Genomic DNA, 26,107 nt, shown 5'->3' on the forward strand with positions numbered 1-26,107 from the left:
TACAAGTATACTTATAAGTTCACTTCTAGTAAGTACAGATGCAGTACAAATGAGAAACGTAGTGGTAAACTAGTCGTGCACTTAAAGTTTACTAATGTTAAACTTATATACACTTAAATGTATACTACTAGAACATATATACTTACTACATACAGTATACATACTTGATTATACTTATATAAATATATGAAATACACTTTACTTAAGTATACTTCATAAAATTAACTTGAAGAATAATAATTTTTTGTAAGGGGATCCCATTCATAGAATATATTTCCCTCCCAATTTTAATATGAAATATATGAGACATATGAGATTCAAATCAGTCAGCCATCACTTTAATGTGAAGTAGACCTAACTGGTCTTTCAGACTTGAATACAAACTTTGCAAAAGATAAATAGGATAATTCTGAATCTATTCTCACTAACTAAAATTCCAGTTTATTGCAGCGAGACTACATTTTTTAAACACCTTAGTTCTATAACATCCAAGGTAGAGATGGCATAGTGCATAACAGAGCAGATATTTATATATGTACACACAGATACTTCACATAGTTCATTCTGACAAGGCTTCAACATCCAGTATAGTAAATGCATTCCTTTTTAAAAAAAAAATCATTAATCCACTGAGATGAATGCATATCCGTTACACTGTTAAGCCTCGCAATTTCATGTTTGCCCACTTAATTTGTCTGGTGGAAAACGATTATATCCTCATCTATCAAAAAGGAAAACATTAAAAATAAAGAGCAGTGTAGTAAAACGTCATCAATCAAACAGACACATCAATATACTTATATCAAGTATTACCTGAAACATTCTGGATGATCATGTTTCACGCAAAACAATGTGCTTAATAAGTATCGCCTAAAATTCATACAGGCAACATCCTCCAACACTATGGATATAGATATTATTTTTGAAAGTGTTTATAGTTGCAGTACCATTGACAACATGCCAGTGGTCACAATTAATGATTACTCATTCAATACAATGTCAAATCAAAACAAAAACAGAGAACTTTTAACCTCATAACAGTACATACTGTATATATTAGTCAATGCAGCAAGCTCACAACCTCACAAATAACAGCACTGGATACAGTTCATGGAAAAAAAATAACGTCTCGCAAGGGATTCAGTTCAAATACAGGTTGATTAGAGTCAGTTGCTCTCTTATAATGAACAGGTCAGTACAGTATGTATCATCTGATTAGTACAGATCAGATCATCAGATGTTGATTGCACAGTTATCATATCAAAGCATCCCTAGATATTATATACATTGTCTCTATGCTGTCCATCATGTTGGTTTGTGTACATGTAATATAATCCAGGATTGGATTTTTTTAAAATCTGGAATCGTATTCAGTTTATATGCCAGTTCATAAAACATTTGTCAGAATTAGTGACCAATCATGCCCTATAAAGCATTTGATAAATGTGGAAAAGTAAACATATAAAATCAAAATAATACTGCAACAGACATCAATGCCATCAAAATCGCTTTTGAGTGCTTTTAGTACACAAAACAAAACCACTCGCACCATGTTGTTTAGAGACAAACTGCACTGAAAATCATGTTTTAACAGGATACCAGCTCTAGATGATGATGGTTTATTTTCAGCCTGCCCACGACCACCATGCAGATCCAATTCTGGTTTATGAAAGGAGGAGGGTTGCACACACTTAATTTGGCTGTCAGACATTGGCTGTGACATCAGAGCTAAGAGACCTGCTCTTGAACAGGATGCACTTTAGTGGGAAAGCTACATAAAATGGTGCTCTGTAGAAAACAGTTGCCAAAACCCAAAACATTATAAAGCTGTAAGAAGCATCTGGAATGGAATTGTTTTTGCATAATTTCTTGTTCAATGATTTTTGTTTGATCCATACTTGGACCCTATAGAGTCATCAAGGTGGCCGGTTATCATGCAAATGGGTTTCCAAATGGGTCTCTGAAAGGATCTAATCCCACTGCCTTTATGGGAGGAGCACTCTGTAAAGGTAAGGAAGAAAAGAAATGTAAATATTCTTGAGGTTCTCAGGAAAAAGCCTGTTTGCTGTATGATTTTCATAAGGATGCACATATACGTACAGTTGCAGGTACAGACGTGCCAAACAGATCTTTTCCAAAGGAGTTGTCGAATGGGTTCTGACCTCCAATCTTCAATGGCTCTGGTGACAAAAATGATTTGTCATGTGACATGTCAAGATGTTTCCAATCAAACTTTTTTTTAGCTGAAATATTTAATTTAAGTAAAATTTAAAAGTTCATATTTTAATCATTTAACAACACATTTGCATGTTGTGGTTGTTGGCAAATAGTCACATGACATAGGTAAACAACTAATATGTATACAGTATATTATATATACATACATATATATTTTAGTAAAGGTACTTATTTATATGTAAACTAAAGCGCTTTGAGTGCCTAGAAAAGCGCTATATGTAATGAATTATTATTATTATTTACAGTATATTATTTACATCTTTTTTGTAATAGTGTCACAGTCCACATCATGTTCACACTGTTTTTTAGGAACTCAATCAATTTGAATATAATACAAATAATATTGTTTTCACATTATTATTTTTGACTGCAATTATTTAAAAAATGAAGTCATAAATATATTACTATTGTAATAATGCAGTTGCACTGAAAATTTTAAAATAAGTATTTGATAATTAGAATAAAAATTAGTACCAATATTTATTTTCTTAATTTTTCACTTTCAAACATTAAATCTTCAAGCTTTTATTTTGTTGGAAAACTGCAGGAAGACCTCTGTGTTAAGATGACAACAGGTTTATAAACACTCCCGTTACAAATCTGATGAAATACTACCGTAAAAATATATGTCCAGAAAAATGTTGAAAATTATGCGAATGTGTAATAAAGTGACCCTGTCATACGCTGCGTTCCCAAATGCACGTTATAGGCGACTCAAACTCACAGCAGATGCAGAGATGGTGTTAATGAATCGTTAAAACGGGTGAGATTTTAATTACAAATACAGCAATATCTGCTAACCTTTCCTTGCTGGCACGTTTGGTGGCTTAGCTATCTGGAAATCCTTAAACATCTCCTTGACATCTCTCTTCTCCTTTTCTCCCAGAGGATCCAGGTCAACAAAAGCATTACTGTCCACCTTTGGAGCTTCTTTGGTGGCTACTGCCCGAGGTGGAACCAGTGGAGGGGGACTGGAGCTCTGTGGTCCATCGGCCACAAGGCTGGGTGGAAATACGCTGGTCTGAAAGGGGTTCCCCAGGGTTGTATGATGGGTCCAGGATCCATTGGATCCATTGGAGACTGAAGGGGTGGTCCATGATGGAAGCTGTTGGGTTGCGGTCGAGGTTCCAAAACCTCCAGGATTAGTTCCCCAGGCAGGCCCAGGAGAAGTGGAGAAAACAGGTACTTGGGTGAAGGGCTGAGAGGCACTGGTGGTGCTGGGGAAGATGGACGAGAGGGGCTGATTCCACGGAGCCGCTCCAGGAGTGGAAACTGCAGGTGGAGCTTGTAGAGACAACCCTTCTTTAGAGAAGATATAGAGTTGATAAAAAGAAGGTTAAATATTAAAAAGCTGCACTTATTCAGTCTTCCTTTTTAGGGCAATAATTAAACGGACCATGCATTTCTTTGGACACAAAGAGCTATTTTTAACATTTCAATTTGTAATTACTGTGGTAAAAAGTATAGTAATCACCATATCAGCCGCCCCTTTTGTGAATATTATTCTACTGTACAATATCCATTTGAAAGAATTTAATACCTTTAAGGATGCATTAAATTGTGCCAGTAAATACATTTATAATGTTACTAAAGATTTTTATTTCAAATAAATGCTGTTCTTTTGAACTTCAAAAAAATCAAAGAAAAACCAAAACCAAAAAACTGTTTTCAACATTGATAATAAGAAGAAAGGATCATGTGACACTGAAGACAGGAGTAAAGGCTGCTGAAAATCTAGCTTTGTCATCACTTAAAAAAATTACATTTTAAAATAGAATCCTTTAGAAAACAGTTATTTTAAATTGTGATAATATTTTTTAATATTACTGTTTTTTCTTTTCTTTCAAAACATCAAAAATAATTCTTACCAACCCAACCTTTTCAAAGGAAGTGTAGATGAAATGTGATTCAATAAGCTCTATATTATATATAATATACTGCATAAAGGTAACATCACAAAAGTTTTGAGAATGGAACTGCACTACCCACAGGACAGCCGTTCCATTGTTTGCTTGACACTAATTAACCTTCAACTTTCTTTGCACTTGCCAAGTGACCTGCACTGCATTCAAGATACACATTTTATCAGTTCATGCATTCCCTTGGAATCAAACCCATGACCTTCGGCATTACTAGCACCGTGCTCTACTGTTTGAGCTAAAGGAATATATAAATAAAAGAAAACTTATTCTAGACTTAAACTTTCATTTGAATAAGAACCACTGACATTTTGAAAAAGTATTTTATTGGAAACTCACAAATGTCAAGTTATTTATTTATTGTCTCGAGTGTCTTACCAAGAACTGTGAGTGCGTCAGTGGAGGAAGGGCTCCTGCTGAACAGACTGACAGAGTTGAGAGGGCAGTTCTCGGGTTGAGGAGGTGGTGATTCTGATTGATTTGGTGAAACAAATAGATCCATCTCAAGTTTTTCATTTGAAGGGGACTATAAAAGAGAATAAAAAAATATCATAAAACAGATTCCAACCAGGTTAAATAAAAGTTAAAAAAAACAGAACAGGCTTAATAAATTGTAATGTAAATAAATATTATTTATACGACTAGAAATTAACCTTAGAAAATCTTATATACACACACTACCGTTAAAAAGTTTGGGGTTTGTACAATTTTTATTTGTATGTTTCTTTTTAAAGAAATTAATACTTTTATTCAGCAAGGACACATTAAATTGATCAAAAGTGACAGTAAAGACATTTATAATGTTACACAGATTTATATTTCAAATAAATGCTGTTCTTAGAACTGTCTATTCATCAAATAATTCTAGGGGATAATTCTAGCAAATCAGCATATACGGATTTCTGAAGGATCATGTGACACTGAAGACTACAGTAATGATGCTGAACATTTCAGCTTTGCCATCGGAGGAATAAATTACATTTTAAAATATATGAAACCAGTTATTTTAAATTGTAATAATATTTCAAAATAGTACTGTTTTTACTGTATTTTGATCAAATAAATGCAGCCTTGATGAACATAAGATACTTTTTCAAATACAGTATATTGTATATTATATATATATATATATATATATATATATATATATATATATATATATATATATTCATAATGTGATGGGAAAGACATTAGCAAATCACTCCTTACCTTAAAAGTACAAGTCACTGAAGCATTAAAAATTGAGGTAAACAACATTACCAGATCATGAAGTGGTGTTAGATATAAATAAGAAAGAAGTAAGAAGAAAAGTAGAATGTGAAAGAGGCCATCTAATTACCAAAATACAGTCATTAATGTAACCTTACCTTTACACTCCTCCTGCCCCTCCCGGCTTTCATATTGAGTGGTGGAGGGCTTATAATAACCGAATCCTTGGTTTGATTGACAGGTAGCTCACCCATGCCTCCATTTTCATGCTTCACTCCATTCTGCACTGGCGGCATCTTCTCCGAATCTACGACAAACGGATTAGGAGTCACTTTCCCATGTCCGTTCTGCTCTTGAACTGGGACAGTATTCTGAGTCCAGCTAGTGGCTTCTGCAGCTCTGCCATCTAAAGGCCAGTGGCCATTACTGAGAGCCTGGATGACTGTCCTGTTGGAGAGTTGGTCGAACTGCTGGCCCAAGTAGTCTGAGTCACCATTCTTTGGGCCACCATTGAACAAGTTATTAGTGCTGTGGTTTTCTGTGGCAGGGTAGTCCCTGATTGATTGGTCGTCGCTTGAAAATGGGTCATCACTGAACGGGTCATGGATAGGGGCGGGGAAGAAGTTGAGCTGAGAAGAGAAGGGGTTCTCAGGCGAGAGGCTGGACGGGGCTCTGGGGATAGAAGATGAGGTGAAGGGGTTTCCTTTAACACAGTTCTGATTGCTGTCTATCTCAGTGGACAGATCCATCAACAGGATGTTCTCAGATTCCTGAAGGAAGATTTGGAGAGAAACAAAAGAGAAGAATAAATAAATAATATGCTGATGTCAATACCACATGAATGCTTATTTAAGTGGTGTATAAATGAAGTCATGCATGAAGTACAATAAACTTGTTCCATATAAATGCTGTATAGTCTAATCAATCAGAAATGCAAGCATGTGCGTTCATGACATAAGTGTAGGGCTGCCAACTGCCTCGTACCTGTACAGTATATAACAGGATTGTTCTGTCTTTAAGGGAAGTGTCTTGTACCAACACCGTTAAGAACAATATATATTTTTGCATTTTAATCTAAAGGTTTGGGTTTGGCAAAATTTGAAGTCTCAACAAGGCTGCATTTATTTAATCAAAATACAGTAAAACCGTTAATATTGCGAAATATTATTACAATTTTAAATAACAGATTTTTCTTTTCTTTTTTTCAGCAGCCATTACTCCAGTCTTCTACTCCATATCTTTCAGAAATCCCTCTAATATGCTGATTTGATGCTCAAGAAATATTTCTGATTATTATTATGTTGAAAACAGTTGTGCAGATGAATATTTAGTATATAAAGTTTTTGAATAGAAAGTTACAGAATTTATTTGAAATAGAAATGTCTTTACTGTCATTTTTGTTCAATTCAATTCAATTTTGGTAATTAGATGGCCTCTTTCACATTCTACTTTTCTTCTTACTTCTTTCTTATTTATATCTAACACCACTTCATGATCTGGTAATGTTGTTTAACTCAATTTTTAATGCTTCAGTGACTTGTACTTTTAAGGTAAGGAGTGATTTGCTAATGTCTTTCCCATCATTAAGTAAAAATCTTACTGGCCCCAAACTTTGTATACAAGTGCCAATGTTAAAACTTTATATTTATATATTTAGGGTTCTTGTAATGGCCTTAGTGTTGGGGGAATATGTGTGCGTGTGTGTGTGTGTGTGTGGGGGGGGGGGGGGTGCTTGTTCCTCTCTTTAACAGACAGCTCATCTGTTTTGTAGCTGTTGTAATACCTTTTATATGTAAGCAGAAAATGTAACTACAGAGCAGAGTAGAAAACAAATTGCAAAACATGAAAGTGAAACACTGTGAGTTGTAAATTGAGAGCCCTGATATTAGAAACTACTACATTTGACAGTGGGGGAAGAATGAAGGAAGAAGAGAGGGCAGCTACTACTAGCTAATTATGGTGAAATCTTGACAGTCGATTTCTGTCAATTTCTTGTGCATTTCATTGGTGCCCCTTATACTCTACTAAAGTTGGCAACCCTACTTAAGTGTTTTCCCCCAATATACCATGCTTTTGACAACAAAACACTGGTTGAATAATGGATGGCTAAAAATGGATGAATAAACTTCACAGTATATGCACACATTACCTGAACTTGTTCTCTCACAGTCAATGCAATGTTTAGTTAGAAGAACAGAACAAACTCTGCATCAACACCACTTGTAAAAAGTCAACCATGAAAGTAAACAGCAAGCAGAAGATGACCGGATAAGGGAAGATTCATTCTTTTTGTGGTGTTTTTTACATGTAACATATGTGACAATTTCAAAGGCCTAAGAATTCATCATACTGAGAAAAAACTGCCTCATATAGTTGTGAAGTTCCTCTATAGAGCAGTGTCTTCAAACAACTGAGCCTTGTTGAGTTTTTAGTGCTTGTTATTTTTGTTGGCCTGAGCCCAGGCCTTTTACTCCCCATGACAGCATTTTCTTCATTTGAGGTCAATCAAGCACCAGAGACTAAACAAGGACTATAGCAGGATACGAGACTTGTCTAAACGCCACTAGTCTCTTTCAAACGGCGTAATGTCTCATTTGGATAATGTTGCTTTGGTCTGGTAAATGAGCTGGTGTATAATAGAATTCCATGGAAATAGCATGCATAATGGTAATCTATCTTTCTTGTGTTAATAGAGTGTCACCGTCAATACAAACCAAAATTGGAGTGAAAACGTCTCACATTGAGTCTGAATGCGTATATTTATACATTAATATGTATGACTCATTCTTGCCCAACAGTCTTACCGAGGGAGAGTTCAAGTCAGGTGGGGTCGACATGTCTCCAAACAAGTCCAGCTGTTCAACGCCCTGCAACAGAGTTGAAAAAAAAAGTTGACACCAAACAGAGTCAGAGTAACCAAAACACCTAAGAGTAGAGCCATTCATACTGAGGGCCGATGAATGGGAGGAAATGAGCATTGAAGAATGAGGATAATTGTGTTTTTTTCCAAAGACTGTGAGTGAAAGGAGTGGTGGGAGAATGTCCAGAGCTGCTATGTGATGCATCTCAGTTATTTCCTGTCTGCTAACTTCATTAGCTTTCACCCCCTAAGGAGACTAGTTTAGGTGCAGTGTGCAAATGGTGAACAACAACATGAAGACAACCCAGCAGGGGGCTTTAGGAACTGGGCCAGAGAGACACAACTCTACTGGCATCTGGGAGCCTTCAGGTTGGAGGCCACTAACAAAACGCTTTCACTGTTGTGAAACAATATCAGGACCATTTGGTGTATGTAAATCATACTCACTTTTCTGTCATTGTGTGAGCCTTCACTGCCATTCTGTTGAGGTAAGATTGACAGAAGTTAGAAGCAAAATAGGATGATAAAACATTTAGCAGATGTTTATTTAATGTCTCAATACTTACCTCTATCACTTTATTATTTTCATCCTGAAGAGTAAACAAGATCTGATTAGAAATAAAAATGTACCTAATTTGACAAAAAGAGCTATATCTATACACAAGAGTGATTGAGTAGTTTAGTTTGTGTTAATATACATACAGTACCATTCAAAAGTTTGAGGTTGGTAATTTAAAAAAAAAATTTTTTTGAATGAAGTCTCTTCTGCTCACCAAGGTTGCATTTCTTTGAACAAAAAATTATTATTAATAATAATAATAATAATTTAAATGCCATTCATTCCTGTGATGTCAAAGCTGAATTTTCATTAGTCATTACTACAGTCTTCAGTGTTACATGATCCCTCAGAAAGTTCAAAAGAACAGCATTTATTTGAATTAGTAGTGTTTTGTAACATCAAAAATGTTTTACTGTCACGTGTGAACAATTTACTGCATCCTTGCTGAAATAAAAAGTATTAATTTCTTTAAAACACAACCCAAACTTTGAATGGTACAGTAATTTCTTGCATTTTGAAAGAGTTACACTTGAAGTATGAGTATAAAAGTTTCTCACTGGCTCATACACAGTCTAGATGCATCTACAAATATTTTTCAGGGGTCTCGCACCTTCTTTGAACCCTCAACTTCTTTTTTCTTCATATTGAAGATTAACTGGAAAAGATCCTTCAGGTCAATGACAAGAGGCTCTGCCTGAGTGGAAACACAAACAATGTGTTAAAAGGCATTTTTTTCAGGTTTATGAATGTTTGTGAGCAGGGTGGAATGTGTTTTTGTGGGAATGCCTTTAGAAAAACGCACTACTGGGAAATGAGTAACAGAGAAAGAGAGAACAAGTTTGTCTGTGTGTGCCTAAGGCATGAGTGTGTGAAGAAGGAAAGAGCTTTGCTCCGTAAAATCTCACTGGACCTGCTGTGCAGTTTTAATGGCAAAGAACTGGTGCTGGCCCTCCGCACCGCACACGTAGCCAAACGCTCTGCTGTCAGTGACATCCCGTGCGATGAAGGAGATCTTATTTACTGCATGCTCCAGTATTTTTGCCTGGAGAAATCAAAACAAAGTAACAATGAATACTGTATATTGGGTATCAAATGGTATATCTGTCAAAGAGTTTCTTCTAGTCAGTGAGAGAGACAGACCCCTGTTTTCTCATCAGTAACAGTAATTCCTGCGAGGGAGATGTTCACCCAGACTCTCTGCTTGTGTTTGCCCGCAGAGCGAGCTGCCACTGCCTTGCCCTGGGATTGCAGAAAGAAAAGACAAATAAATGTTTACTGAGAATAAAAAACAAATCATTTTGACTTCTTGCATGTAGTCAGTGTCCTGCTAAATAAATGTCTATAAACCATTTGGACTAAATAAATCGTGTAGGAAACAAGGATATTTTTGTCTCTTAAAATATCATAAATATTCAATCAGAACAAACTAAAAACAGCCAAAATAATTACTTCACGCCAGTAATATTTATGTCAAAAATACTGGAAAACATTGTGTTGACTCAATTGTTTTCTATAAAGCTTTAAACCTAGCTAACAAAAATATGTTCTAAAACATTTTGCTACGGTAACTTTTAAGTTACAAAAACGTTATCTCTGAATGTTCTCTGAACGTTTAAAACCTCCAGTTTGTTTGAAAAATGTTTTTTCTTGGTTATTTGAATGTTAAGGGAACAATTTATTTTGTAATTCTGCAAACATAATGGGGAAGTTACTTTTGAATGTTCTCTAATCATTCTGAAACAATTAGCAACAGTAAAAAAAAATGTTAGACAAATATCAAACTAAAATTAAAAGGTCAGTGAACATAGCTATATATTTTTGTGCTAAATGTTTGAGAACATTTTAAAGACCACATAACTGAACAAACGTTATATTAACTTTACTGGAACAATGTTTGTTCATTGAGATGACATTGACAGAACTTTAGCCAAAGTTCTGAGAATGTTCCTTGTTATCTGGGAAACAACATGCATTGTGAAATGTCAATACAAATAAATCCATCTTGTCCTATGTCTCTCTACCATTAGTTTAGGCTACTTGAAGTCACTTAAGATATACTGTACTAAAAAACAAACATGCATGACCTTTCACTGACCTTCAGTTTTATCATGGAGTCTTGGCTCATTTTATCTCCTCTTGCTTCAGGGACATCATCTACACCGATCAACTTGGCTTTGTAGCGAACTCCATTACCTTTGAACCTGGCAAGGAGGAACTCATCTGTTTTCTCTGGACTCGCTGAAGCTGAAAAAAAGCAGATAAAAAGAGAGATTTTAATCTAAAACATAAAACGAAATGTTGTGAGATTTAAAAGTATTTAATTTAAAGTGTGTTGCAAAAAGAGAAATAATTTAATGCTTTGTTATTAAATAGATTTGTAAAATAGATTGACTGCTGTGACGCAGATTCCCAACATATACGCAGCTGCAATTACCTCAAACGCTTATGTGGAGATTTAGACAACATATAGAAAAATTCTTAGGCCAGTAATTACCAACCAGAGGTTTAAAATAAAAATTTATATAAAAATATTAGGGCTGTTAATAAAGTAAATAATCATAATAAATTTTTTTCAGTCGAGTTTTTGGAAATTAAAATATATGTGCATATATATATTTGGGCACAGTTTAATAAATTAATACTTTTATTCAGAAGAGATGCATTAAATTGATCAAAAGGGTTACAAAGAAATTCTATCAAATAAAGTTCTTTTGAAAATGCCATAGATTTCTTGGCTAGGTTTATCCTTTTGAAAAGAGCTGAAAAAGCAAGTTCTTCACTCATACATGAAACCACTAATTAAGTGTCCTTTCTGTAGTATAGGAACGAGCCCCTGTCATTTAACCTTTTTAAAATACTGCTCTATATAATTAACTGATTACAGTTTACAGCAGGCAAATGCGGCCCATCACAAATGCAGCTGTCATTCAAAACAAAAGCATTCTAAAATGGGAATGAATAGTGCAGTGCAGAATCATTTACGAAATCCTTTATTCTTAGAGGAATGAGAAACGATTCAGAGACATAATTACAGCTGTCGCTGGGATTGATGGCATTCGGAAGGAACTGATGGTACCAGCTGTCTGAGATACAGAGTTATCTCTAGCATAATTTCAGCTCTGAATCTCAGTCTGAATGCTACTCAATCACTGGAAATGTCAGCAAGTTACCCAAGTGCATATCAAAATATGGGCGATTACTCAATGGCACAAAAAGATCTGAAGGAGGCTGATTAAAATGAACACAAAGTGCTTCAGAGAGCCACTGATATGTGGAATGTTTGCCTGTGTAGATTATCCACCAGAGAGAGAGAGAGAGAGAGAGAGAGAGAGAGAGAGAGAGAGAGAGAGAGAGAGAACGATCAAGTATCTTTTAATAAACAGTATTCATATAACACTACACATAGGAACACAACGTTAACACAAGACAAAGCATTGAGGAGATCTAAGGGCTTAAAAACATATGGAGGCTAATCAACAGAACTATTGACAGGTGCATAACATAATGGAAATAAACAAGGATCAGGAACACAGGCAAACAGGAACAGAACCAAAACTAAACTAAACATGTATCTTCCCTCTCGGAAGGCGCGTCCTCGCGCTCTAAAGTTTAACAGAGGAGGGAGGGCTGCTCTGGAAGAGGACGAGGAGTCTGAGACAGGTGACAGCCAGCAGATGGATACATCATATTTGAGATGACGGAGGTAAAAGATCCGACCACCAGCGGTGGAGCCAGGAGAGTTAGAGATCCAGGGGGAGTCAAGGAGACACAGAGACCGGGCGACACCGTAGGTCCTTGAGCCGTGATGACGAGTGTCAAAGGTGAAGCCAGAGTGCTGGATGACTGAGCCGAAGCCGGTTGGACTGAGGACCAATGTGGAGCCAGAAGGAGATCGGAGGCCGAGGTGCAGCTGAATTCCTTGAAGTCCGTGGCGCAGGCAGAGTGATGACAGGTGGAGCCAGAGGGATGAGGGAGCCCAGTGGAGCCATAAGGACCACAGTCACAGGTGGAGCCGAGGGGGCGAGGAGCCAAGGTGGAGCCGACTGTTCAACCAAGGCAGAGCTGGGGGATGCATTTGCCAAGGCGGAGCTGGAGACTGGAAGACCCGAGGCAGATCTGTGCAGCAGAGTGGAGTAAACAGGAAGAGCCAAGGAACTGAAATGAACCAGTCGAGATGGGGTCGAAGGACTGGCTATCTTTGGTAGAGGAGGTGGGACAGGGAGGCTGGGTGGGATCGTTGGAAACGCAGGAGACTTGGAGCTGGGCGGGACCAGCGGAGATGCAGGAGGCCTCAAGTATGGATGGGGCTCCAATCCATCCTCTAGTACTCCACAAGCACACCTACTGGGATGTTGGGACGATGTTGCCAGCTCACGCACCTGGACAGACTTTCCGTTGGGCTTGGGCTCTGGGTCAATGATTGGCTAAGGCGTCCACTCTGGCATCGCGGCAGGCTCGGACTCTGTGTCTACGGTGGATCCTGGCGTATACTCCGTGCAGGGTGTGAGAGGTGGCTGGCTGGGCTCTGAGTCCGGATTGGGGCTGGTGATGTCCTCCTCAACAGGGCAGACAATGAATGCAGATCCGTTGTTCACTAGCACCCACTCTACAAATGCGCAAAATACACAGAGCAAGCGGTCCGGATAGTAGGTGAGGCATACCAGATCTAAAAAGACCTGCTCCAGCAACAGGAGACGCACAACAGATAAAGTCCATAGTTGTATTTCAACTATTCTAGGTATTGCGTTCTGCAATGTTTGTGTGTGTAGATAATCCACCAGAGAGAGAGAGAGAGAGAGAGAGAGAGAGAGAGAGAGAGAGAGAGAGAGAGAGAGAGAGAGAGAGAGAGAGAGAGAGAGAGAGAGAGAGAGAGAGAGAGAGAGAGAGAGAGAGAGAGAGAGAACGATCAAGTAACTTTTAATAAACAGGAACTATATAACACTACACAAAGAAACACAACGTTAACGCAAGCCAAAGAGGAGGACTAGGGGTTTAAATACAAGAGGCTAATCAACAGAACTTTAGACAGGTGTGTAATGTAAATCAGAAACCACGGAAACAAACAAGGATTGAGAACACATGCAAACAGAACAGAACCAAACAAAAACACAATGAAACTAAACATATCTGTGACAATTTGCTGATCATGGTGTTTTATTGGTTCCACCCAGTGCATTTTTTTATTATATATCTGTCTGGCCATGTTTTAGTCTTAAAATTGTGATGTTTTGGATATGTGCCACATTATTTGCTAGTTTGAGAGTTCATATATGTCCTCCTCCTCCCTTGGAAACAACCAATCTCTTCTCTGTGAGCTCTTCATTGGGTCTTCTGTGGGTCACTCTCCTTTTTCTTTCTTCTTTAATTTTGGCCATTTATTTTGTCTGCCTGCCCTGTGTCTCACTTCAAAACCAGAGCTCAACTGACTATGTGGCGATGTCCCCTTTTGGCCAGTGGCGCTGCTGAGATGGCAGAGGCGGAGAAAGAGAGAGTGAATCAGACGCAGAAACAAAAAGAGACTGAGAGAGAACAGTCTGGCCGAGGCCCAGACCTCATGCCTTCTGTGGCCAAGCTGAGGGACAACATTGACATTCATCCCATGCAGGGACTCTACAGGCTTGAGGTTTCAGCTCTATAACCCCCTCCCAACGTGAACACTTAATACCCATAAATATGAGTGCTTGGTTTAGTTACTGTTTTCATTAAATGGCATGTGTAGACATTTTTGTTCTGTCTGTTTTTTTGAATTAGCTAAAATAAACAGAATATTCATAGACTGAGTTAGCCTATTTTTACAGCTAGATCTACAGGTCTGGCTGATATTTGAGATAAAAAAAACAAAGATTGGTTGAACATTTAATTGTGCATGTTAATTTTTAATTAGCAATCTAACATTTATATTACTGTGCCGCATCTAACTCTCACACAAAGTTATTTAAGTTTAAGTGGGCTGATTGGAGAAGTCCTGCATACGTCAGAGAAGTCTGTCGTTTCACTGGAAGATGAATTATGAAATTTTAAATAAAAATAATGAGGTTGAAATAAAAGTAAAACAATGAAACAATAAATGATGCCTAAATTCACTTGAAGCATGTAAATTATTTTCTATAAGTTAAGTGTTTTTTTTTTTTTTAAATAAGATACAATTTTAATATTGGCCATAACATAAAATCAATTACTGGCTTACCACTATCGGCTAGAATTGTAATACATGTGCATCCATAGTTGTATAAGTTTAAGCACCAACACAGTCATTTATAGGCCTACCTATAACTATTAAGGTCTTAATCAGGATGACAAGTGATTTTTCTCATCCTGGGAGCAAAAACTCATGAGTGGGGTATGTGGAGAGTGAACGATTTGAAAAAAAAAATTCCCTTTTGCTCACAAATGAGCCTGATCATGAAGGTAAGCCAAATCTCTTAAAAGCCAAAAACACATTAATCTATAAAAAAGTTAAAGATATGAAAAAAAAATGGGCCTATACATGACCTGCAATAACAATGTGGCTGAAAGATCAAATGTGATGTTGCACCAATATATTTTTGTTTCTATGTCCAACACATGACTATGAAACCTCCTTCAACCCCAGATGCACCTCATTGCCCAAATCACTGCTGGCTACTCCGCGTGAGACTGTGGGAATCATTTTGCTTGTTTTCATGCCTGTGGAAAAGGCTCATAAATAGACATGTTGGAGAGTGTATTGCCGTCGCAGCTGGAAGGTATTGTGGAAACAGCAACAGAACTGTAATGGAATCCATCACTAGTGTGCTCTGTTGGTATGAATGAGCTAGGCAAGACAAACAATACCACTGTGCACCAGGTTCCAGCTTAGAAAAATAAATCCAGAGAAATATTGGGTCAAAGAGGCCCCTGGAGCTCTGGACGGAGGATTTTAGGTTTCTGCAGGTGGCTGTTCGCCAACTTTGCACTGCGCTACACGACATGTCAAGGAACTTGATGAACTCAAACTGTCCTCTTGAGAGGAAACAGTGCATTATTTTTTACCAGACAGAACTTTATTTGTCAGATGTAATCTCTGGGTCATATACATAATAACTAATCATAATGCTACTACTGGGTCAGCTTTGCATTTAGGTCCCCCCCAAAAAAAGATTCAGACCAGGTTTAAATGGGGAATGTCTGATCTAATATCTAAAATTAGCTGAAAATGTGCTAATAGTATAATACATATAGAAAACAGGTTGCTTGTATATTGTATTATTTACAGTTGCAATTAGGTTGCAAACAAGCACAATGTATCTCTATAGACAAGAAAAGTAGGGGAGAAAAGGAAAAGGTAATATATTCAAATAAATAAATAAAGTTGCACATCTGTAAATGTCCCTAGATGAAGAAGTCAAAAAATCAAAATATATCGCAATATTAAAAAGCCAGAAGGCTTAAAGTAATATCCTATGAAACTAATAAAAGCCCACCCATGCTTAACATTCCACAACACAGATTAATGACTGAAACCTTCCAAGGAAAGCACACATTTACTGATAAACTGATGAATATAGGTTAAGACACAACTATTTAATCATTTTTGTCTGATTCCAACTGTACAGTCTGAGAACAATATGGCAAACCCTTTGGATTCCAGACCGAAGCATAAATCATGGATGTAATCTCAAAATGGTTTTCTTAACCAGCGCATAACTTCATGTAAATTCTGAGATCAAATCTCTAAACAAACTGCCTTTTCATCTGGGGAGGTGGCAAGTACAATAGATGTATTTAAGTTTCAAAACTCTTATGAGGGTTTAGTTTTACCTCAGAATAGGTTCATTACATGTTTGTAATGGATCAAGCTTGGTTTTTGAAGGTGCTCTGGAGACATGGACGCTAGGAGAAACTCACACTCACATTACACACAGCTAAAGACTCACGGCAAATCTCAGTGGGGTACTCACTATACCACTAATGATGTGCTAGTAGACACAAGTAGGTCAGCAAAGATGTCCACTCAGTTTTTGTACTTTCTTTAAACAATCCATTGCATGTTCTTTCATAATAGAGGCTTTTACTGAGAAACCACCATTTAAGTAAAAAGTAAAATGATTGCAGCCTTTCAAACAATCATTGGCAAAGCTGTGCTTAAAAAAAAGGGGTCTAAAAGATTGTAAATTTCAAAACAACATATTGACGTGTGAAAAGTGTCACTGTCACATACCCTTCTTCTTTTCTTTTTTGGAGGGTGTCTTAAAAGGTGCCTGCTCGACGGGGGGTGTGCTGGTTTCCACTTCTGCAGACATGTTTGAAGGCCAGCCTTGTGCAAAACAAATGTGAAGACAGGATCAGTTGAAGCCCTCTTGCTCTCCTCTCTGCAGTGTGTGCACCACAGCTTGACTCAGCAGTGGACCATGATCAACAGTGCCTGCACTGGATAGGAAGGAGACAGAGAGAGAAAGCAGAACAGGAAACAGATTTAGTAGAGGTTTACAAATGTACAAATCAAAGGAAAATGCAGTCATTGTAGCATTATTTAGCAGATTTTTGTGTAGGCAACAGGGCTCCAGACAATAATACAGTATATTAGCGCTATCAAATTGATTAATCGTATCTAATATATATATTTGTATATTTATAAACAAACTTATGTTAGATGCAATTAATCGCGGTTAATCGATTATTACAGCGAAGCATTTAGAAGCAAAAATTACTTTTTATTTATTACATTACAATGATTATGCCCTGATGACATTTGTGTCATATATATATATATATATCGATCACTGTTTTGTAATAATATTTCTGCTGGTTTGCAGAAAAAAAGCTTTATGTTTACATTATGTTTCCAAAATGTCATCCTAACAAAGTTTAACTTAAAGTAAATTCAACCTTACATTTGGACCACATATATTAAACATTAATATAAAAAATCAATACATTTTGTGAACTATTTAGTGGCTAAGAATGATTAATGGACTGAGTCTGATTTAAGCCTCTAATTCTTTAGCGAGATTGAACCTTTTTATCTGACTTTTAAAAAAAACACTGGTACATGCTCTAACGATAGCTGATGAAACCGCATATGGACACACATATTAGTCGCAGTCCGGAGTGCTGGGACAAGCTTTATATAATGTCAGATGTTGGTGAACATTGTTTAGCGCAAGGTGATCGCTTGCTCTCTTTTTTAATAATGTGCTGCTAACCAATTTTTATCTCAGTGGACTGAAGTCCACATGAAATACAAAGTGGCTGTGCTGCTTAAACAGAAGCAGAATAAACATCCTGAACTCTGGAGCATTTTGCTGTGGTGACATTGTTCAGCCATAAATACTCTCCACTCGCTGCCTTTAACAACCCACGTGACATTCATGTTTTGAGTTAATACAGATAACTGGCTCAGACTTATCTGAGATGATAGGTCACTGAGACATTTTTGCTTTCTCGAACCTGTCCTTTCTTGGCATATCTATTACAGGACCACAGTACCCTTAGCTTCTATCTCCCGCTGTCTCTGCATTGCAATTATCCCGCCCTGCACCCAAAGACAGGAAGTCACAGCTTCCCTTCCATCTGGGATCTATTCATTCTCCACCTTCTTCATACCACAGACAGGCTATTTTTGTACATTTGTTTTCAATCAAAAAAAATAAAAATCTAAGTCACTCTTACATCATCAGTTCACCGACTCGAGCTGCCTATAAATACATACAGTTTCCGTGAAATAGCCTTCCTGTAGAACATTCAATACAATGTTGAAATTATGTAACGTAATTGCAAAACAACTTAACTAAAATTAATTAACTATAAGAAAAACTATTAAAAACATATTTATTATTTTCAGTCTAATAAATATTATAATAATAACTAAATGAAAATTAGAAATGTTGCTTTGGTACTGAAATGAGACTAAGTTGAAGCACTTTTCTAACTAAATTAAATTACTTCTAAATTACTAACTGGAAGTAAAACAAAAACTGAAATAAAAAATGAATTAAACTAAAAATAAAAGATAATTCAAAATATTAATAAAGAAGGCTACAATAATATGTAAATAATAATCAAATCAAACTTTTTAGAAGCAGTCATTCATGAATCAAAGACCAAGGTTATGAAATGCGCTATATTATTTTTCCTGTAGTCAAAGTTGCTATCTAGTCCAACTCAAAATGGCATGCTTTTGTGTCTCACCACAGACATAAATAGTGCTTAACCCATAATCAGCTTCACCTCTCACACTGGCGACCCACATGTGACCCCAGACTTCTGCTGGTCATCTATAGCTAGTGAGCAGATTCTATTATAAGAGCAAAGAGTACCAGCTGCCCTTCCCTGAACGACAGCTGTTGGCAACTCACGGTAGACAGAGCAACCTTGGCACAAAATATCCACAAATGCAGTGTCCTTTATAGACATGTGACTTCCCTTCCAGGCAAAAAGGAAGGATGGAACCAGAGGAAGAATGTGTAATGCTGGTGAGGTATTAAGATGTTCCAGTCAGGAGTAAAGTCTTGGTATCTATCTAGCTGACACGCTGATCCTATTAAGTCTACACCAAGAGACGGAAGAAAACATATTATGAGTACATCTACCACACTGTCAGCGAGCACATCTAAATAATATGTTAGATACCAGACTGTGTGAATAGCTCACATACACATTTACTGTATGTCCATTTGTAGTTTCAAAGATACATATATTACAAGTACAAATAGGTAGAAAGATATCTTAAAATGCCACTATCTTATTCCATTATCATTTTACGAGCACTATATTCCTGGAAGGATTTCTAAACCATTCAATAGTGAATTGATTTAGGTGTTCAAAGGTGAACAGTTTTGAGACTTTTGAGATTCTACATTTATCCTACAAAACAACAAGCGAGGGTTCATTGTAGTAAACACAGTTATGACTCTTAAATCTGGCTGGATGAACTGAGTTTAAAGCGGCTGTGGTATGACTATAAATGCACACTGCAAATATAAGTAGCAAGTGGCTACATTGCGGTAATAGCAAACAGCTTACAGTTCGGCCAGGTAACGTCACTAACATTCAAAGTTTGGGGTGCTTGTAAAAGAAGTCATGAAGGCTGCATTTAGTAGATCAAAAACAGAGTAGAAGCAGTACTATTGTTGTGGAAACTTTTTACAATTTAATATATAATATATTTCCAATTTGAACAAGTATTTAATTCCTGTAATGGTAAAGCTGAAATTTCAGCATCATTACTCCAGTCTTCAGTGTCACATGATCCTTCAGAAATCATTCAAATATGCGGATTTGCTGCTCAAGAAACATTTCTTATTATTGTAATCAATGTTAAAAACAGGTTTGTGGAAACTGTTACTTTTTTGTTCATTTATTTGAAAAATAAATCTCGTAAAAAGACTTTACAGTCACTTTTAGTCAATTTAATGCATTCTTGCTAAATAAAAGTATTAATTCCTTATAAAAAAAAATCCTACTGGCCCCAAACCATCGGACGCTGTATATAATAATTTGTTTAATCAAGGTATGATTACTCATATGCGTATTTATTTGTAGCCATAATATTTAATACAAAATCATTGGAAAGTACAACATCTTATTGCTTTAAAAAACCGCACAATGTGAAAAGCTTTAAAAAGTAAAAGTTGCAGCACATTTTTGGAACTTGTCCAAGGTACAGAAATACAGGAAGCATGAGTGAAAAAATGTAAACATTTGCAGGAGTTAGTTGTTCAAAATAACATCCCACAGACCTCACACTAGTGGGGTGTTTAGCCAATGCTAGAAAGAGGTCTGCATAAGCAAAACCTCCTAATGTGACACATCTGAAAAACAAATGTGACAAATTCAATCACAAAAACACATTATCCATAATCACTCCATAAACTGTGGTGTAAATTCTTAAAAAAATATTTTTTTTACAATGATGTCATCAAGTATAAAATCTGGACAGCTTCATCTAAACAGACAATTAATGCTCTTCTCCTGGCCAATAAAACTCAGTGAACCATTTGACGCATAAGTTATTTGTACATAGGCCCATATGGGGTATTGTACCTTTAAAATATTTTTCACACTCTTACTCGCATGACTTTAGTGTTTCCCAGTCAAAGCGCATGGAAAACATCAATATTTGTACTTTCTTGCTGGCCTGAGAAGCCCTCTTAGTCTCCATTTTCTTCTGCCTGGCATCTCAGCGGGTCTACAGTACTTGGTCCAGCAGCCAGAGAGGACTAAGAACGGGTATATAAACACCATCTTTCCTCTTCCCCATCCCTGGCCCCAAGGCTGTCACTTAACATAAGCTATGGAGTATGTGTAAATATCCACATGAAAAAAAAAAAAAGAAAGCCAAGAAGACACATCCTCCCCAGCTCAATGCCAAGAATCTGAGGTAAACACACTGGACAGACAAAATCTCCAGGGGTGTGTTGTCAGATGTCAACAGGACACTGGATAACTAGAAGGAACACACAGGGAACCAGGAACAAAGACCTGATTGTACTCGTGCCACATGCAGGACCGATCGATGCATTTAATGGCCAGAACACCTCTGCGTTTAAGACTCTTTCTGAGGATAATGAACTGCCTGAGGATGGGGATCAGAGCAGAAGCTGGCCATAGAAAAGGAGGCTAAGGTGATAATGATATTGATTCATGTAACATTTTGCAATTCAAATGCAACATGTGGCTAGCCAATTATTGTATGACCCTTATGGCTTTGGATTGTGATGGTTCCTATGGCAACCGATGACAAGTATGGGCATCTCTTTTCATAGTGCTGCACTCACAGGCTGGCTTTGCACTGCAAACACACAATCCATCATCCAAGACACATAATCAAACAAAATGAGGGCAAGGAACACAGTGCACAGGCTCAGAAGAAGAAATTACAACTCACTTTTCAAAAAGAAGAAACGATTACATCCAAAATTCAAAGCAAGTTGACCAAAATCACAGTAGAGACACTTATATAAAAGATTTATATTTAAAATAAACGCTTTCCTTTCATCAAAGAATCCTGAAAAAAAGATGTATCACTCTTCAACAAAGATACTAAGATAAATGTTTCTTGAGCACCAAAGCATCATATTATAATGATTTCTGAAGGATCATGTGACACTGAAGACTGAAGTAATGATACTGAAAATTCAGATGTATCATCTGAATCCTAGAAGGAGACCAAACCCACTGTTAAAGTATTAGGCCTATCCAATTATATTTAGGTAACACAATCTTACCTCACAGGAAATTATTATATAATTAATCATCTCAGCATGAGGTCCCATGATAAAGTAGAGTTTTTTATATAAGTAAAAACATTTCAGAAGCACAGTAAACCATAATTTTAGCTCTCTGCTTGTGTGGTCGTTCATGTGCTCCAGACCAGCTACAAAAGAGGCATTAAAATGTCTGGTGTACAAACACTGCCTAACCCATAACACCATAACACCATAACTGGGTTCATCTAGTGACACAACAAACTTTTTATGAAACACTAAGCAAATGTAAATCCAGTTTTCACACAGTAATTGTAGGAGGACATTATGTGCTGTAAGCTGTTCGATCCAGCCTTTGCTGAAATGATGTTTAAGGGAATAAAATGAGGACAAACATTGCAGTAAGCCACGAGATTGCTCAAGACCTACTAAATGAACAGGCTAAATACCTGTGTTTTATACACAAACCTTGGACACAATACTCTTAACGAGGATTGAATTATGTAATTTGTGAAACTATACTGTAAATAGTGGTTTCTAGAAAAGCCAAAATGGAGCGATTCAGTAAAGGCTAAACGTCTTAATGGTTCTGCAGCACAATGACCTAATAATTTCCAAAGTTTCTGTCCTGAACAAGATGGGCAAGAGCGTTTGTCCTGTCATGGGTCAAAGCCTGGACAGTGTCCGTATAAATGTTGACTCACTTGCGTTCCATGCTGAAATTTGCACCGTATTTAACAGAGACTGATTAAAAAAGGTGTATTTGAAAATCCTATCCAGGAAAGATGTGTTCCATAGAAGAAAGTCATGCTGGTTTGGAACAACATCAGGGTGAGTAAATGATAACAGAATTTCCGATTTCAAGAGAACTACCCCTTTAAGTGTGTGGAGGAAGTGTTATCCTAGCAGATAATGTTGAAAACCGAAGGCTTCCACGTGTGGCCCTAACACACTTTTTATTTCTTTACTGGTTTAAAGGAAAAATTCCAATTTCATTCCTTTTTTAGGAGGGGGGAAAGTGCAGTACAAACAAACACTTGGGGCAGAGGTCACTTACCTCAGCATGTGGCCAACACAGTGAAATACCATTCTACACATAAAAGAGCAGCCATGACTTCTCTACTGACCTATATATGTCTACAATGAAATACAATAACAGTCCCTTTTGTCTAATAAAAAGTCACAGAGGCAAGAAAAGACAGCAGAGTTAGTGGAGAAGAGTCTCGTAAAGGTCCAAAGTGATGGAGAGTTGCCTTTGTTTCTCTCTTTTTGGGACTACATTCTCCACTGAAATATGTTGGTCTTTTTATGAAGAGAGAGGGAGGAGGAAAGGTGCTGGACAACATTTGAAGAGTTCAGACTGAGAGACAGGAGAGAAACTACGTTGAGTGCCAACATCTGGTTCCAATAAAAAAGCACACATTGTACCAACAGCAGAAAGAAGAATGTCTTGACGTGAGTCATACCCAGCATCATTTTTAAATGGTAATTCACATTTTAAAACAGTTAAACACAGTGTTGGCTCCTTGTCCGTGGTAAAGTCATTTACACATACTTAAGTAAAAACACATTTAGCTGTTTTCAATATGATTGAAAGCATCTGTCCATGTCCAATGTGAGGAACAAAGACATTTTCCTTCAATGTTTCAAATAGGTTTTTATTTTTTACTACATGAAAGTGAGCTCACTAAGAAAGGGTTACATTTTCCCTCGACATTTCCAGCTTTGTGAGAGGAAGAGGAACACATTTACTGTGGTATTTCCTCCTCCAAACGTACTATGGGGGATGGTGAAGCAAAAGGGGATGAAAATGGCATGCAGAAAGTAACTGGTGAACGTGATTTCAGTACAACATTTTCCTGGAACATATTTGTTGATCCTGGAACATTCCAATCTACCAATCAGATTGAGGGACAAGTTTACATTTTATGTCAAGCTTATTAGGCTTACAACCAGGTTTAGGTGCTTCTACATCAGTGTTATTCACTATTCCCTCTGATTTTAGGGATAAGTTATGGCTTGGTTTAGGTTTAGGGGCAGGGATAGGGTTAGGAGGACTACATTTTTGGACAAGAATGTTGTTCCAGGATCAAGAAATTATACTGATCCAGGAACATGTCTTACTTGGCAAAATCACGATGACCGAGTACAGTTAAAGTTATACTGAAAATTATCTTGTCCTCTCATTACTCTTACTGTAATGCCACTCACGTTACCAGGCTTAGCTTTTCCAAGTCCCTGCCATTAAGATCAACCAGGACTTAATGACATACATTCCCTTCTATGTAGATCATAGCTGCAACCAAACATAAACCTTGTGCCACTCAAAACAGCACAGCAATCCAACATCTTGTTTGTAGCAACTAATAAGGGCCTCATAACATATATGAGGCCCTTATTAAAACCAGGCCTGTGATTCTGCTGGGAAGACTAAAAAGTTAGTCTAAATGATTTTACGTTGTACAGTCTTAGAAATGTCTATGAACTTTAAGACAATGAGCTCTGAGTAGTCCTAGGTGTCCTCAAACTTAAATGCAATCCTTATAAAATACTGATTATGCTGTTGCATGTATCACTTTAGATCTGTAAGCTACACCAGATAAATGCCTTTTGAAGTGTGGTGTCAATATGAAGCTGTTTGATAACGGATGTGGTCACTGTTGGTGAATGCAAAGATTTGTGAATTTAGGTCAGACCAGCAGCCAACATCAATGTCATATCAACCTATATTCACATTTTGTTTTTAAAGGGAATCATTTAAAATCAACAGGTTCTATTGGCAAACAGAAAAAAGATCTGAGATAGATTTGATAAGGACATTATAATTACAATGAGAGATATATTTCACATTTTTGTAAGCCTGTAAATATTTGATTAGCCTATTCATGAATGTATCGACGACTCACCGGTAAAATAACCATGTAACACCTAAACGCGTTAGAATGTCACATTTGTCTAGTCTGCTAAAGCAATGTAGCACGCGTTACTGTGTTAATAATGTTTTCAGTGTTTAGTGGGAATTCTATATAGCACATATAGACGGCATTGCGAAAGACAGCAGTATTTTAGACAGTAACAAAGCTCATGCTGCAGTGTATGGAAACAGAACATATTCAATATATAAATAAATATTTAAAATAAAACACCGACTTATTTTTTCTCCCGTTTACTCGTGTTTAAAGCACGAGGTCCATATCGAAATCTGGCAAAAAAATCGCCAGGTTTTCTTACACATTAGGCTACTAATTCATTTAAGGACAACGTTATATGCTCACCTACATTAAGACATTGAGCGGATCCTAGAGCTCGCATACTCCGAACCAGCAGAGAAAACGCGGCTTGACAACAGAGACGACGCGTGTCCGGTACTGCGGTATATTCCCGGGATGTGGCTCTGAGATGTTGACGGTGAAGGTCTTATTCCCGGGATGTTGGCAGCTCTGAGGAATGCGCTCTGATGTTGCTGCAGATTCAGAAACTCCCCCTCAAAGGGAAATTTAACCCTCTGAAGACCAGACGGCGGTTCTCCTCAAATTCAATGCGTCTACACTCAGCATCACACAACACATGATCGTGTCATCCAAATGTTTCGAATGCGCTCTCACTGGCTGTTTATATTGTGCGCACTGTTTTCTTGCATTTCGCTAGCCTGTGCACCTTTCCCGCCCTCGATGACACAAGTAGTGACAATCATACTTTCAGTAGGACATTACAACACTCGATGCTGTTTCCAGTCAAAGAAATTATGCAATAGGCTACTTTACCGTCAGCAAGCTGTAGTAGCCTACATGTTGTAGCTACAGTCAACAACTCTCCACAGTATAACCTTTAAATTGTTTATTTTATTGAACTTCATTAACTTTCTTAAAAAGTATGTTACTTAAAAAGTATTAGCCTACTGAGTAATTTGTTCATTTGTGTGTAGCTAATATTGAATGACTGTCTTTCTTGTTTTACATCAATCTGTGCTGTGTGTTTTAGACTTTATTTATACTCCCAGAATCAGAATATTATTAGAATACTGGAAACTATTATTAGAATATAATAATAATGAATAATATTCAATTCACATTTATTTGTATAATGTTTCACAATAGATATAGTTTCAAAGCAGCTTTACAGAAAATGCATGTGTCTGCATTACAATTTAGTGATC

The 26,107-nt window shown here is 37.0% G+C and overlaps 1 protein-coding gene across 4 annotated transcripts; it reads right to left on the bottom strand.

The window, feature by feature from the left end:
• Positions 1-611: 611 nt before the first annotated feature.
• Positions 612-25,633, bottom strand: LOC306995981 (disabled homolog 2; the record flags this gene model as incomplete). Of its 4 annotated transcripts, none has more annotated exons than XM_079608049.1 (14): positions 25,231-25,633; positions 16,965-17,173; positions 10,881-11,029; positions 9,926-10,024; positions 9,696-9,827; positions 9,396-9,479; positions 8,793-8,816; positions 8,674-8,706; positions 8,171-8,233; positions 5,525-6,136; positions 4,536-4,683; positions 3,040-3,540; positions 2,101-2,180; positions 612-2,001 (listed from the first exon to the last, which is right to left on the bottom strand). In XM_079608049.1, the coding sequence occupies exons 2-14, from the start codon at positions 17,044-17,046 to the stop codon at positions 1,933-1,935; spliced, it is 2,076 nt and encodes a 691-aa protein (XP_079464175.1). In that variant the 5' UTR covers positions 17,047-17,173; positions 25,231-25,633. The 4 variants fall into 4 exon arrangements, with proteins under 4 accessions (XP_079464175.1, XP_079464177.1, XP_079464176.1 ...); XM_079608051.1 differs by having other exon boundaries at positions 3,040-3,537; positions 25,227-25,364; XM_079608050.1 differs by having other exon boundaries at positions 25,227-25,364.
• Between the last annotated feature and the right edge of the window lie 474 nt (positions 25,634-26,107).

The sequence above is a fragment of the Phoxinus phoxinus genome, assembly GCF_949152265.1.
Source record: "Phoxinus phoxinus genome assembly, chromosome: 3".
In the NCBI taxonomy this organism is placed as follows: domain Eukaryota; kingdom Metazoa; phylum Chordata; class Actinopteri; order Cypriniformes; family Leuciscidae; genus Phoxinus; species Phoxinus phoxinus.